At 43.1% G+C, this 15,972-nt stretch overlaps 1 protein-coding gene across 1 annotated transcript; it reads left to right on the forward strand.

Moving 5' to 3' along the window:
- Positions 1-1,466: 1,466 nt before the first annotated feature.
- Positions 1,467-13,236, forward strand: IL20RB (interleukin 20 receptor subunit beta; the record flags this gene model as incomplete). The annotated part of the gene is made up of 8 exons (XM_083800954.1): positions 1,467-1,540; positions 2,249-2,439; positions 3,578-3,698; positions 4,405-4,457; positions 5,268-5,392; positions 6,835-6,985; positions 7,306-7,451; positions 8,131-13,236. The coding sequence occupies 8 exons, from the start codon at positions 1,467-1,469 to the stop codon at positions 8,254-8,256; spliced, it is 987 nt and encodes a 328-aa protein (XP_083657080.1). The 3' UTR covers positions 8,257-13,236.
- Positions 13,237-15,972: the final 2,736 nt, after the last annotated feature.

The raw sequence follows: 15,972 nt of genomic DNA on the forward strand, positions 1-15,972 counted from the left end.
AGAGAATGGACCAAGAAACTAAGTGGGTGATTGAGACAAAAAGTGCCTTGACAGTAGTAGGGACTCCCAACCAGAAGTGGTAGAACTACTGATGTAGCAGACTGTGAGTCTTCCATTATCTAAGTGGCAAGGAGATCCCAGAGATCTCTGGCATTTACTTTAAAGAATGGCTGAGCATTATGTAAACAGATTCAAATAACCTTTGCCAAAGAATCACATTGATTTGGCATCTTCTCCCCACATTATTAATGCTTTTATAAAGATATGAATATGAGGAATATTCTAATGGCAGAAAGAAGAGTTGTTGTTCCAGTGCTGTAGAATAATAATCACCATGAAAATGTTGCTCATGGACTCATCAACCTGGTTTTGATCCTGGATAGAATAATTGACATTAACTGGTTAACTTTATAATCATAGCTTAGAAGAAGGCACCCTCTTTTAATGACAGTGAAAGATTAATGGAAGACAGACCTCGCTAAGAGAAACAGATCTGATTAAATAAATAGATAAAAAAGACTTATAAAGGAAACAATCTTTATGTAACATAGATATATTATGCCAGAGTAATTACCTTATTTCTAGAAGAGTGTTGAAATCACCACTGCTACACTGGATTGGTTTAAACCACTCCATCCATTCCTTCTTTTCAGTGGTTCCTTGGGAACCATTCCCCACTGAGCAGAGAGAACATAATTTTCTTGAGACTGGAAAGTAGCAGAACAGAGGTAAGACTTTTCCCCTAGTGTAGTGCAAGATGTGCCTGTGGGGAATACTGCCTTCTGTAGTCTGGTCCAAACACTGCTAAGAATTTTACATTAAGATGTCATAGGATAAAATCCATAAACTGTAATGTAGGCACCATCCCAAACTTATTCTTTGCTGATCTTGGAGAGAAACATTATATCTTCATTAGTCCATTGAATAAGTTTATCCAAGAAATTAATGAGGTAATTTGATTACAGCCTACAAGCACTTACACTATTAAAATCCTGCAACATGAAAAAAGGCTCTGTACCAGAGCCAGGATCTTCCACAAGTGTCCAGAAAGAAACTGTACATTTATAACCCTGGTGGGAATTGTACATTGGAACAGTCTTCATTAAATCAAATAGGACAGCTCTCTAAAAGCTTGACCTTTTCCCACTGTTTTATTGGTATAATTAAAACCTCTGAAATAATGAAAAGGCATGCTTTGCCTTACTGTAAGCAGTACCAGCCTAACTGCTGTCACCTGCTTTTTGGTTGTCATTTCTTCCTTGTAAAATACTTTTAAACACTGAAGTGGCAGTGGTGAAATGCAGAATTTCTGATGCAAATACAGTTCTGCACAATTTTTCTTTTTTTTTTTTACTACATTCATGTACCTTTTTAATATTTATTTATTTATTTATTTATTTCTGGGAATTTTAGGTGAAGATGCTTTACTGCCCTCACCTCAGAATATCTCTATTCTTTCTACCAACATGAGACACTTCTTAACATGGAGTCCTGTGACCATCCAGGGTGAAACCGTGAGATACTCTGTTGAGTTTCAGGGGTAATTTCTGGCTTCTGTTTTTATGTTGTTTTTTCTTCTTTGCTCTTTCAGCACTGTTTACTCAGATTTACAGTCCTGCACAGTTCAGATGTCTTGAACACTGTTCAGTTCACAAGTGTAAGAGAAGTTTGATACTCCAGCACTGTTGATCATGAGTGGAAAAAAACTAATTTCTGGTCTAATACTGAGGCTGTTTACAGGCCATGCTTGAGGTGATTGTTAATAGATAACTGAGTAATCCAGGGTATGCATTAACCCTACATACAAAAAATACCTCTGTCCAAAGAATTCAAAAATTAGGAAGTAACAGTTTATTTAGAAGAGGAAAGAAATTTATCCAGTGTTAGTCTGTTAAACATATTACAGAATCACAGAATGGGTGGGGGGGTTGGAAGGGACCTCTGAAAATCATCTAGTCCGACCGCACCCCCCCCCAACCCCCGCAGAGCAGGATCACCTAGAGCACCTTGCGCAGGATGACACCCAGGCGGGTTTTGAATATCTCCAGAGGAGACCGAACATCCTCTCTGGGAAACCTGTTGTAGTGCTCTGTCACCCTCCCAGTGAAGAAGTGCCCCCTCATATTGAGCCAGAACCTCCTGTGCTTCAGCTTGTGCCCATTGCTTCTTGTCCTGTCACTGGGCACAACTGAAAAGAGACTGGCTCCCCTTCCCTTCCCTTCTCTTCCCTTCCTTTTCTTTTCCCCAGAGAGTATGAACGTGAGTACGCTAATGAGAGCTGGATCCCCATCTGTGAGTGTTCACTCATCACAGCCACAGTGTGTAACATCACAGAGGATATATCAGCCACTGTGGCCTATAACCTGCGTGTAAGGGCAGACATTGGTGCTCGAAGATCACAGTGGGGCACCCTGAAGGGTTTCTTCAATCGCATCACAAGTAAGTCCTGCTATTTGAGTTAAGCTACATCAGTTATGTTCGTTTCTGAGTTCTGTCCTTCAGTCATGCCCTGACTGGTAGAGTGGTTTATTTGACAAGTGGTCATGAAGGATGATAATCAGTCTTCTGAGGGTTCCTACAGTTTAGATCGCAATGCAACAGACCCCACCATTCAGGGACCTTACAGTTTTCCACAGCAAATTATCAGACAGCAGTTTTTTCAAACAGTTGAGGATTTCAGATTAGCCCCATAGTTCTGCCACTGACTGGAGCATCTTGCCTTTCTGTAAGCAGCTTTACCTGATCAGCTCCTGTCAGCTACAGCATTGCTGAAGGACTTGCTGCAGACAGAGAAGGACCCTCATATAGAAGACTAGAATTATTCATTTCCCAAACTGCTGGAGCCATCAGCATCTTTTAGGACTTAAACGGTGGCTTTGGGCAGTTCTCATCCTGGTCACCAAAAAGGAGGTTGGTATGCTGCACATCCATTTATCAGCATCCAAGCAACTCCCCCCTCCAGCTCCCCAGCATCTTAGGTCCTCAGCCTGTTTCCTTCAGCTGGCACCTTCATAAACCCTGTTGTAGTCTGATGCCAAGTCTACACCCAAACCTCACCTTTAATCATCACTGAGAAAGATGTGGCACAGTGAGGCTTTTTCTTTCCTGACTGTGGTTTTGGTCCTCCCCTCACTTTGAGAACAGGCTACCCAAAGTCTACTTGGCCTAGGACTTAGGCAACCTTGGGACATAGTTCCTAGGTAGGATCTCAGGCAGGTACAGTCTGTAGGTCATGTTCAGACTTGTTTTCAGCCAGAGCCCTCTCAGTGACTAGAGCTGTTTCTGAGCTCAGGGAGAGCCACAGAAGGGAAGATCCCACCACACTGCTGTGGACTTGTCTGGCCATGTCCAGAAGTGTGATAGCTATCCTCAGCAGTATCACACATTCAGTGGTCACCTTGCATAGCAAGTACACTTTATGTTTAAATGAGTCTTTTGAGGGGACCTGCTTGTCCTTTCACCTTTGTGGTAAAGAGTAAAAATGTCTCATGGTTTGTGCACATTGTGTCAAGGCCTATTTGTGAGATCTCCAGAGTGGCCACCTGGAATTACCTTTATACCCTTTCCCTGTACTAAGGCATCACAGAGGCTTCCCAGTACAATGAAGTGTTTGACAGTTTGGTCCAGTGTCTTAGAGACCCCAGTACAGTCCTCTTGCTAAGCTGTGAAATTTATGAAGATACAGCTTCCAATGGGCTGTAATGTGAATATATGAACAAAGGAGACAGAAAAGGCATTGTAAGTTGTTGTGCCTATACATTTTTACTGTCTTTACTTTGGTGTATCTTAGTAAAACTGGCACTGAGTCTAGTAGGAACTAAGGAATTCAAAGCACAGCCTGCAAGTTCTGTGTGTGATTTATGGACAGACAGGGCATTAGCACAACGCACAGTACTTCTAGACTAAAAAAGCTCCAGCCTCAAAGCCTTGGGTATAGATATACATAAAGTATGGCAGTACATGGAAAACAGTTTTAACAGATCTTCCTTAAAACAACCAGTTTAGTTGATTTTAGTTCTTCATTTGTCAAAGTTCAGATGGTTGGTTGGTGTCCATTGTGCCAGCACAAGAGATAAGTATTAAATGCTCATGTTTGGTTAGTATTTGTGTCTTGCAGTGTTTATTTGCTAATACATTAACCCAATGTTATTTTTAACCTTCAAATGGTGTTATCACTTTTTTTTTTCTTGAGACATGATCATGTTAAGCAGCTTATCAGCTTTTGATTTAAAAGTACAAAGTGTTTTTCCAGGCCTCCCATTTGTGGCACAGTCATCATGAGCATACTTTGATTTCACGTGTTCTTACTCTTCAGCATTACTGGCAATTCACTGTCATAAGAACAAATTCTATTAAGAACATCTCTTCTGTATGTTCTGTATGTTCTCCTTCCTTTCTTGAAAGCAAAGAGGTTGAAACCAATTTCAGCTACAGCAGAGTAGTAAAGAATGGCATAGGTAAGTGGTGCAAATATAATCTCTGTACTCCCTTGAATCATGATTCATGAAGGTGCAGTGTGTAGTTTCATCCATGCTTGACTGATTCTGATTCACTAGTATTCCTCACAGCAGAATCCCAGACCAAACCAAGCTTTGAATATCAGAGTAAGCATTAAGCTTATCACCAACAGATTTACTTGCATACTAGTTATAAAAACATGTCACAGCATGTTGTCAGCCCAGCCAAGTATTTCTTAAACCATGTAGATACTGAAACAAAATCTGGATTCATGTGAACTGACTGAATTAATCCAAGGCTTATGTTACTTTCCCTTTCACCTTTGAATAACTGTCAAAATTCCCATGAAGGAGCAGTGGTTTCACAGTTCCTGTTCTGTATATTAGAGCTAAGATAATGCCCAAAAGCAGAAGAACAGGTGTCTGGTGTCTCAACTTCTAGTTGCCCAGCTGGTTCTGCTGCTGTTGATCACATGGGACCCTCAGGCCAGACACTTCCTCCACCAGAGAAAATTCAAAACCTTTCAAGTCTGTGCAACTCAGCTATTGCCAAACTCCCCTTCACAATAACAGTCACAGTCTTCCTCCTGCTCAAAATCTCCTGCAGTATCTAGACAAATGGGGAGTAGCGCAGAGAGATGTTTCTCCCCGATTGAGGCAACTGGCTATTCCAGATTAATATTACTGTGCTCATGGTGGCAGCTGCAGGACAGTCATGGTGGGGACCCTCTCCTCTCCTAGCTGGGAAAAGGAAGACTTGTTTGAAGATTTGCCTCAGATGTGATAACAGTGCTCTCTCTCTGTTGGCAGCTTCCCTGACCCCACCTCCAATGAAGGTCATAGCAGATGGGTATCATTTACTAGTGGAGCTGAAAGACATGGGGCCTGCCTTTCAGTTCTGTGTTCTCTATTGGAAGAAAGGCCAGGAGAGTAGGGTGAGTTTTACCCTTGGATTTTGGGCACAAACAGAAAGTCCATGTGATTTAGAGTGAAAGCATACAAACATTTCCCAGGGTCTGTTTTTCAAGTCCAAGATGCTGCTATGAAGCTGGAAGACCTGCCCAGAGGCCGTGTGTGCCATATTCCTCTGCGCTTCAGGCTAGTCAGGACAACTGCAGCCTGCTTAGTGCATCCAGAGCCCTGATGCGTTCTTATTCCATGGCTGTTAGTTTAATAGGCTTTTGAAATGAATCTTGACTACGTTTTGGAAATCCAAGTAAATGAGTTGAACCTAGCCCATGAGCTTAAACATTAGAAAGCATCCTATAGGCTTGTGTCTAATTTCCTTTTACAAATGAAACACTACTTTTCTTCAATATATGATATTAATCACCTAAATATTAATTCCAAACTTCTTAATAGATTCTACAAACTGGACTGTCACAAACATCAGGTTTACTGGTTAGTACATGTCCAGATCTTTTAATCTTCTAATATTTTAATAATTGTCACATTGGACATGTCTGATTTGACTTTTTGCAATAGGTTATACACTGAAAGCAAGAAATGACCTGATTTTTCCTTGAAATCTTTTCAAACTAACGGCTCTCAAGGTCATGTTTCTGTGGAGAAAGGTATTTTGATGGAGAGACGGACTTTGCCCTGCTAGAAGAGCCCTACTGGCTTGTTGGACATATCAAATTGTATGTGATGGTGGAGGCTTATCAAGCCTCCTGTGAGCATAGGGTTTGCCTCTGCAACACAGCAAGATTTAGTTGCTCCGAATTTTCACCTGTTCTCTCATGACTGGGCAGGCTGGGAATAGCAACTTCATCTTGCTAGAAGTTCATGGAGTTGTATTTGTTACAAGAAAATCAGGTTACAAGAAATTCAGGTCAGGTTCATCTGCTGTTTAAACTGTACTGGAATGTGTTACAGTTGCGCACATGAATTCACTCACTCCTCGCTAGTCCAGTTCATCTCCTCTCTGTGCTCCAGTCGTGATGCAGCTCTTGCACCCCTATCACAGCATATCTCTGGCAGCCTTATCACATCATGCTAGAACAGGCATGATTTTGGCATCCCAACAAAAACCCAGATCCCAGATCAGTCATCACGCCTGGGGAGTAAGTCATGGTCTAGTGTTCTGGCTGAACACCACTCTTCGGCTCATGACTCTCTCTTTGCATCCCCTCCTAGTCTTCCAGGCATGTGTGGTCTCATTCATGTGTGATCTCATTCTGCACTCAACTGTGCTTCTTAGTCTGCTGTTTTTCTATCTCCTCTTATTCACACAATCCTCTGTGACACCTCCTGCTCCCATTACTCTCCTTCCTTTTCTCCCAGTAAAGTCTGGGCTAGCATTATATTAGGAATCCTGCTCTCATTTAGGTCCTTGCCCTACATTCTGATGTTCTCTTTCCTGGGCCTATGGCAGATGCAATGGAAGATGGTGAAAGATGTCAGCTCCACAGTTCACCTGGACACCATGGAGGCAGGACATGATTATTGTGTAAAAGCTCAGACATACGTCGAGACGATCAACAGAAGCAGTAGCTTCAGCCAGACACAGTGTGTGAGAGCACAAGGTAACAGCCAGCCTTCCTGCCTCTTCCCTCTGTGTAGTCATGCCCCAGGAAGATAACCCAGCATCTCTTATTTTTGTTTACAGCCATTATCTCCTGTCTTGTTTATAAATGTGCTACCCATTTGTTCCTTGGGGGAAGTAAAAAAGGAAGACTTGGGAGTGCAGGCCCCTACAGTGGCATGGGTATCCTTATCTGGAGTGGGTTGACAAAAAATCTCACCAGAGGGGGGTGGGAAGGGCAGCTGCAGAGGGAAGAGTCTGATTGCATTGAGTGGTTTGTCCTCACAGTCTGAGAAATTTTGCTGCTTCTGTTGTTTCTAGGTGGCAGATCCTTGTGGCTCGTTACTGCCATGATGTCCTCTGCTGGCTTTGCTCTGGCTGCTTTGACCCTGCTTTTCCTTGCCTGGAAGACAAGTAAAATCTTTCAGTATTCCTGCTGCCCAATTGCTGTCCTGCCAGACACACTGGTAACTTCTTTGCTTTGCTTTATTTTTTTTAGGATGATGAATATTCACAGAAGCATGGGGCAGGCAAAAAAAGCAGACACATGCATATGAAGACTTGTTTATTCCAGTGTGATGGCAGAGCTGGTGTCCAGGGGAAAGAGCAAGCGCACCATTTATCGTAACTTCAGAAACAGGACAGCAGAAAGTCCATATGAGCAGTCAGCTGAGCTGTAGGGGTGAAGCAGCCCACATGAGGTGGTTGCATGGCTGTCACTGCCTTTGGCCTAGAGCCCTGAGTAGGGACAATGCTCCTGGTGCTTGCAGGAGACAGCTTGGGAAGCACAGGCTGACCCTGCCTGACCAGCTGCTCCCTGAACAAAACAGCTGTGTCATTGGCAACACAGCCCCACGTCCTCTGGCACCAGCACTGAGCTTGTTAACTCCTTGGCAAGGATAAAACAGTTATCAAAAGCAGCCTTTTGTCTTGCTTACCCGGGAGGAGTATATTGAAATCGGTAGCTTAAATGTACTTTCCGGTTCAAGGGAGAATGCAGGCAGGAGCTTTTGTGGTTGTGACCTGACCACTCGGTCTCTGCACAGTTGTGGCAGGCAGGGTGAGTGGAGGTTTGTGGGGAGAAGTGAAAGATGGACAGACTAGCTCATCAGTCTGAGGGTGTTTGAATGTGTATTTGTTTTACAGAAAGCAGCAGAACCCCCCACCCAGCTGATACTGTGTGGGAATGAAGAAGCTGAGCAATGTGATTTGATGGTGTGTGTGATGCCTTCAGAAGAGGTTCTCCGACTTTGGATTCAAGAAACACTTTAGTGAACCCCCCGAAAAAAATCCCTGATCCTGTGGAAACATCTTCGAAACAGACCTGGCAGATCGTGCTTCAGCAGGTGTCCTCAGAGTACCAACAAGTAGCAATGTTATCTTTGTGTATAAAATCTGCTGTGAAAAAAGTGTTGTGTATAAACATGGGGCCTGCTCTCGTCCTCTTCCTAACACCTTCATCCACCTACAGAAAAGCCAGTAAAGGCCACAGGTGACAACTGCCAGTTTCTGTACTTTCCCTTCATATCCATACCTATGACCAGACAAAGGTTAACTCATCTTCCCTTCACCTTTCTCAGTCACATGGATGGTCCCAAGGTAGAGCCCACTCTTCAGGCACCTGGTCACCAGAGCAATAAGTGTAGGGGTCCCTTAAGCCCCTTAAGTCCCTTAAGCCCAAACCACTTCAGTGTCAGCATTTTTGCCTCAGTATTTTTTTAAAGAAATTACCCTGTGATGAAATAAGCAGCAAGAGCTTCTTAGATGGCTAAGCAGTTGGAACAAACAGGAAAAAAAATGGTATCAGACCCTGAGCTGAGGTTATGCTTATTGAAAATAATGTTGAAAATGACTCGTCATGACATGAGAATTTGCTGCATGTGACAGATAACAACGTATGGTGACAATAAAATTTACAGTACCATGAGGGATGGCAGGGTTTCATGAGTGCCTAGCAGGGAGCAAAGGTAGATAAAGGTAGGCTCAAGAAATGGGAAAAGAAACAGAAAGAAGGACAGAAAGATGTGCAAATCATGTGGCCAGGGCTGTTCAGGGTGCTTGCTGGGCAGTCTCGTAGTTCATCCCCACAGCTGAAGCAGGATGCTGACTATGTCACACAGGGCAAACCTGCCTCTGTGGCCACAAAGGCCAGGGTGGGGCGCAACTGGAGTGCTTACCGTGGCTAGCAGGTGAATATCAGGAAGGATTTATCAAGCAGCCCAGCATTACCATGTCTGTGGCTATTTCAGGCCTGATGACACTGTTTTCTTCCGGATATCTTTTCATCATGTTAAGGAAGGAAATCTCAAAAGATGAAGAAAAATTCCTGCTAAATACAGATAACAGCTCTAGCTGTTTTGCATATACTGCAGTTATGGCTCTCGCTGCCAGGACAAGTCGTTTAACACCCGGGGAGCAGACCTGTGGTAGGTAGCAGGGCAGCGGAAGGCATTGCATCCTTGCAAGGCTGCATCAGACCACCAGGTGGCAACAAAGCACCGCGAAAACAGTGAAAGCGACAGCCCCAGCCCTAGCTGCTCCCGTCCAGGCAGTTAGGCCTCCGCAGCCTCCCTGCCTCCGCACCCCGCTTCCTGGCCGGACCCCCACTTTCGTGCTGCAGCGGGGTTGCTTATTTCATTCCTAGCAATATTAGGACCTAGTGATTATTGTTAATAACGATAGCGTTGGTAGGGCTGAATCAGTAGCAGATTGTAGAATAAGAAATTCTATGCGCTGGCTCAGGGTTGATAGTCAGGTTGTGGCTAATGAATGGGGAAAGGCCTAGTTGCAAGTACTTCATACAACAAGTCCCAGGCGAGAGGACTGGGGAGCAAAGAGGAGGAGGAGGCATGCATGGCCTAACCCGATGAGTGCTGGAAGGCCCAGCCAGTTCTGCTGCCAGGCTGAGCTGGGAGGCTGTAGGGGGAGGCAAGCAGTGACTGAGCTGGCAGCGGGTGGCAGGGAGCAATGGCCAGGTGAGCAGGAGTCGGTACCGAAGTGCTCTCCCGAGCATGCCTACGGGCTCTCTGCCAAGCATGTCTCCAGATGGCTTTGCCCAGCGCTCAGATTTTTGAAATATCTCCCCCTTACCGATGTCTCGGTGATAAAGCTGGGTTAGTGAGCTCCTGTGCTTTCCGTCTGTCCTTACTTTATTCCCCATTGGCTGGGATGAGTTCAGTGTCGTGGTTTCTAGTGTGCCCCACAAGGGTGTTCCCATACAGGAAACTGATCTGTTGCTTGTCCAATCCATGAGCAGCCTTTGCACTTCTCCTATCTCTTTTCCCCCTGACTTTGTTGCATTACTGCAGTATTGGCAGTTATTTAAGGAAACAGGAAAGCAGGGAAAGAAAAGGCTTGTTAATTTGAATGTGAATGGCTTTTAAACATTATTTTAATAGACGTTTTCAGAATATTAAGCATAGTGCATATGTTTCTTTCTCGCTTGCAATAACAGATTTTATGACCTTCCTCACTGCCAATAAAGTGGTTAAACAGTTGTACAAAAATGCCTAGACAATGTTAAACAAAAGAGACACACGGAAAACTATTGCAACAGGGAGACAGAAGGGAAATGTTTAAGTGCTGCTGCTATCTTAGCAAGACCACATTTACATCAGGATATTCCAGTTTGTGTCTGTGGAGACTTGAAACCAAATTTGAGATGCTGATTGAAAGTACCTGGAAAGTTTCCAACTTTGAAGTACGTGCTGCATTTTGCCAAGCCCGAAAATTAAGGAATAGAACAAGAGCAATTATTTTGCCATCTATGCACCCAGTAACATGGTGACATTGCTGTAGGGAGCTGCCATCAGTCACTCCTTTAAGTTCATTCCCATGCACTGAAAGAGTTAATCGTGCCGTAGCAGTCATGGCAACAGCTGCCTTTGATAACTGATCTTGCTCCCACGACCATGCATTGCAAAGGCAGGATCAGAAAACTAATTGCAGCAAAGAGCAATGTGTTCTAATGAACTTTGCTCTGTTTCTTTCCATTGGTGTGGTGGTAAGTGGCTCCATTTCTTTCTAAATACACTTCTTTGTTACTTTCATCAAAAGATGTTGCATGAAAATAAAGTACAAACCTGCATCACCTTTTTAGTGTGTGTGTGGTGTTTTGTTTTGTTTTGTTTTGTTTTTTTCTATGCTGCTTATAACCTGTGGGATGTAATTCCTAAAAACAATGTTTTCCTGCAGACTTTGAAAAAGCAGAATGGAAGAAATGTTGATAAGACCTGTTTTCAAAGAAAAAATATTTAGTTTATTGAATGCAGACCAGCATAAAGACTGTTGAATACACGAACTTTTAAAAAAGGGGTTACATGTTATAACTCAACTGACAAGAAAGCAAGAAACTTGATTATCTGTTCCATAACACTAACTGGCTGGAATATAACTTAATTTTTCCTGTGAAGTATATTTCCTTGGAAGTATATTACTGTCAGCAGTTTTTAAGGGCTGCTGATATTAATATGCTGTCCAGCATTTCACTCTCCAATTGAATTGAGATCTATAACTTGATAAATTACCATTTAAAGTATTTTCTGTATAACTAAAGTATGATTTTTTCTCTTTAAAAGTTATATTTTTTCTTAAAAAATCAAAAACTATCCAAAAGCACTACTTTGACTACAAATTGTTTTCAATTTTCTATGAATGTGATATGTATCCTAAGTGCTACAAAGATAATAAATATCTAAAGCACTGCAGATAAAGATGTTTACTCTTTAAAGAGTTCATGTAGAAGAGATTCTGTTGCTATCAGAATACCAGACTGCAGAAACATAAAATTACTCAGTTCAGATCTATTATGGTCTTCTCTATAAACTGAACTATTAAAAAATAAATAAATTGCTAAATCAAAGTATAAAAGGACTTAAAAGATGGCAAGGTTAAGTGAAATTGCCCACATAAATACTGCACATGGAGCCCTACTTTGGTTTCATCCATTGTATGGGCTATAATTTAGCTCTTGACACAGAAATAGCTGCTTCGGAGGAGTTAAAGTCCCTGACCCCACCCGGGACCCCACAGGAGAACAGCAGAGCGGGGCCAGATGCAATGACTGGGGCCAGACCCCCAGAAAGGGATAAAACTCCCCTTTTCCCCAGGGGGAAAGGGATAAACCCAGGCCCACCGGTGATAAGCTAAGGGATGGTGCGCTAGAATCAGAGGGACTGTGTGCTAGTGAGGTCCTTTGGTCTGCTCCACAAGGTGCTGCGTGCAGTGAGGCGCATTTGAAGTGCTTCCACACAAATGCACGCAGTATGAGGAATAAAATGGATGAGCTCGAAGTCTTGGCCCAGTCCCACTGCTATATCATTGGCATAAGCGAAACCTGGTGGGATGAGTCCTGTGGCTGGTGTGTCACAATAGATGGTTACGGGCTCTTCAGGAGGACCGAGGTGGGGGGGTGGCGATGTACGTGAAGCAGGGGCTGGACTGTGTGGAACTTCAAGTTGGCGATAGCGAAGTTGAGAGCCTCTGGGTAATGCTTAAGGGACGAACAAATAAAGGGGATGTTGTTGTGGGAGTCTATTACAGACCACCAGGCCAGGATGACAATACCGATGAATTATTCTTTGCGGAACTAAGAGAGGCCTCGAGATCAACTCTCCTTGTCCTTATGGGGGACTTCACCTTGCCAGATGTTACCAGATGTCAACTGGGATTACCACACGGCCGCCACGAGCAAGTCCAGGAGGTTCCTAAAGCACCTAGATGATAACTTCTTGGTGCAGGTGCTAACGGAGCCAACTAGGAAAGGTGCCCTCCTAGATCTGTTGCTGGAGAACAGAGAGGGTCTTGTGGGGGACGTGGCAATTGGCGGCCATCTCAGTCATAGTGAGCATCCCTTCCAACTCGGGATATTCTGTGATTCTATGATAACAGTTAACGGCGATGAGCAAGGGCACTGCAGGACATGCTGTTGGACAGCTCACACAGCTGGTGTGCTGCAAGGGCGGCTACAAACTGTTCCAAAGGGATTGACAATGTCTCTGCTGAATAAGGAGAGATGCTGAGGCCCAAACCAGCTTTTACGGGATGCTGCAGTTGCCTCATGGGGACTAGGCAAATTTCTCAGGGCAGTGTGCTGAGTCTAGTCACTTGACACCCTCATTGATGATTTCTTAAAGTAGCTAGCCCAAGAGTCGATAAGAAGAGAAACAACTTGGCTTTCTTGAACATTACACCAGAAAACATTCTTAACGTTGCTGTTGATGAGTTCAGGAGATGTTCATATCCAAGAGATGATCACAATACACTTAGTATCAACATCTGTGTTAGCAATAAGGACAAAACATCAAACATCGTTGTGCTAATTTCAAGCAATGGTAGTATGGGAAAATTAGGCAGCTTATTAAAAAGAAGAGGTAAGGGGCATACAAACAGAAAATCTTAGCAAGTGGCTTAAGGCCTTTTTAAACACCCCTTAAGGCCTTTTTAAAGACCCAAGGGCTTAAAGAAAATGCATTCTACCTGTCAAGAAAGACTTTAGTAAGAACAGAGAAAACTTGGTATGCTGAAATAACAAGGTGAGGGAAGATAGTACAAGCAACAGGGCACCCTTCAAAAACCTAAAGTTAAATGAGAAAAAAAGGAGGGATCACAATTTCTGTCTGATTAAAAGTAAATACACAATAAATCAGGACAAAAAGAATTTGAGATACAACTTCCTAAAAACATCTAAACTAATAATAAATCCTTTTCCAATTACATTAGAAATGGGATGCTTGCCAGGGAGTCTACAGGGCCAACAGATGAGCATGTTTCAAAGCAGATCTCAGAGAAGATAGAGCAATAGCAGAAGAATGAACTGAACTTTTAACAACTTTGTTTACTGTGAAGGATTTTATTAAGGCTCCCAAGCAAAGTCCTTATATCTGAAAGCATAGGATTACCTTTCACAAGTGGGTGTGCTTGGAGTATTTGTTCATTAGGAAGGAAATTAGTAAATTACACAATCCAGATATTATTCAGCCTGGAGTTCCTGCATGTGGATGGAAGATTTGAATACTAGCTGTGGTGCATCGCTCTTCATACAATCCCAGGATAATTTAAGCTGTGAGAGACTTCAGGAGGGCTCTAGTCCAACCTCCTGCTCATGGCAGGGCCAGCTCTGGTGTCAGACCAAGTTGCTCAGGGCATTATCCATTCTGGGCACGGAAATCTTCAAAAATAGAGACTGAACAACCTCTCTCAGCAACCTGTGCACCACCCTAACTGGTGAAAAGAAATGGCTCCTTAAATCGTGACAGAAGCTCTCTTGTATTATTTTGGGCATAACACTGAACTTGTCAAGGCCCAGTAGTTTTGATGTAGGTTGGAAGTTAGGTTGGAGTGTGGGGTTGGATTAAATGACTTCCAGAGATCCCCTCCAATTAAAAATATTCTACAATTCACATTTGGCAGAACTATTTTAATTGAGTGCTCTGTATCTATATTAAATTATGCAGTCCATTTAGTTTAACGGAATTAATATTAACATATGCAGAATAATAGACCTATGTGAAACCTGAACAGTATGCAGCCTCCAAGTAGAGCACATTGTGGAGGAAATGGGGATCTCTTCAAAGATGCACACACCATTAGAGGCCAACTGGAGAGGTGACCTGTAGCCTGCTTGAGATGTTTCAGGAAACAGAACAAAAAGGACTTTTCCCTATCTAAAAATCAGACAAGGAAAGGGTTGGAAATAACTTACTCATGATCAGCTGTGAGCCTGCAAATACTACCTCAGGCTCCCAACCTAAGCAGACAGTCCTTATGCTACTGCTGAGCTTTTTCCCTCCTGCAAGTTCATTCCATTTAAATTCCCAGAAGATTTATTGCATTTTTCTTTTGAACAATTGCTCTTTCATTTTGCCCCCCTGCTGAGGTCAGAAAGTTCACATAGTCCTATGAAAGTTGCCTTTGATACAAACCAGCTGCAGCTCTATAGTTTTTATTACTACATATTGTGGTGTCCAAACCTACCTCCCACTTTTTATACGTATAACCCTTAGCTGCTGTGCTTTCATTCTGTTAAATAGCATCCTGTTTGTCCTTCAGGTTGCTCATACATCTCATCCCTCCTGCCGCTATCCAGACAGACTGATGGCTAATATTTTTCCCCCTCTTTGCCAAGCCCTCACCCTGACTCCCTCTTCTGCCATCTGGTACAACTTCATTGTTAATTTTGACATTGTTATCATACTGCTAAATTTGGTACTTTAAATGTGGCACCAAACTAAACCAGTTTAGCAGATGCCTCTCACCATCACTGTGTGTCTTGTTGGGATAGTCTCACGCAAGCCTTCTCAGCTTCTCACATTACTTGTGCAATTTGGCATTTTCATAGCCACTACTGCACGGTTGTTCATTTTTCTTCCAGTGCACTGTGATATATTGTCGCCTGCCAGGCACAAGCCTTCTGGTCACCAGCCTGTTGTCCTCCTATTCACCTGTTCTCTTCCACTTTAAACAGTTAAGCAATTACCTAGCTTTGCCATGAAGATGTATCTTTTTCACTCTGTTTTGCGTTTGCTATCAATCTCCTGTTTTTATCCTGTGTTGCTTTACCTTTTCCCATCTTCCCAGACGGAAAGAGTTCTGCAAAAACTGAGATTTGAAATGTTTTAAATCTTCTTGCTGTATGAATAAATTTGCCATGTTCTATAGCTCCTAGCTCAATATAAACTGCATGCAGTATTTTGCAAAATTCAGCTTCAGTTTCTAGAGCTAGCCTGACTGTCCTGCCTTCCTGTGGCTGCCAAACTTAGCATTAATGTTCAGGAAGACTACCCCACTTCCATTTGTCTCTGAGCCAGCAGCCCCAGGGCTGTTGATCCATTGGCTTGGAATTCTCCTTCATTTTCTATCTGAATCATGAGCCAGCGGTGACTTTGTCCTCTGTCATATAAAGGATATGCCTAAATCATTTTAAAATCAAAACAAGTGCCTGGTCAAAAACATTTTTGCCATCCATTTTGTTCCACCAGGAGAGCTGGT

The sequence above is a fragment of the Anser anser genome (genome assembly GCF_964211835.1).
Source record: "Anser anser genome assembly, chromosome: 15".
In the NCBI taxonomy this organism is placed as follows: Eukaryota; Metazoa; Chordata; class Aves; order Anseriformes; family Anatidae; genus Anser; species Anser anser.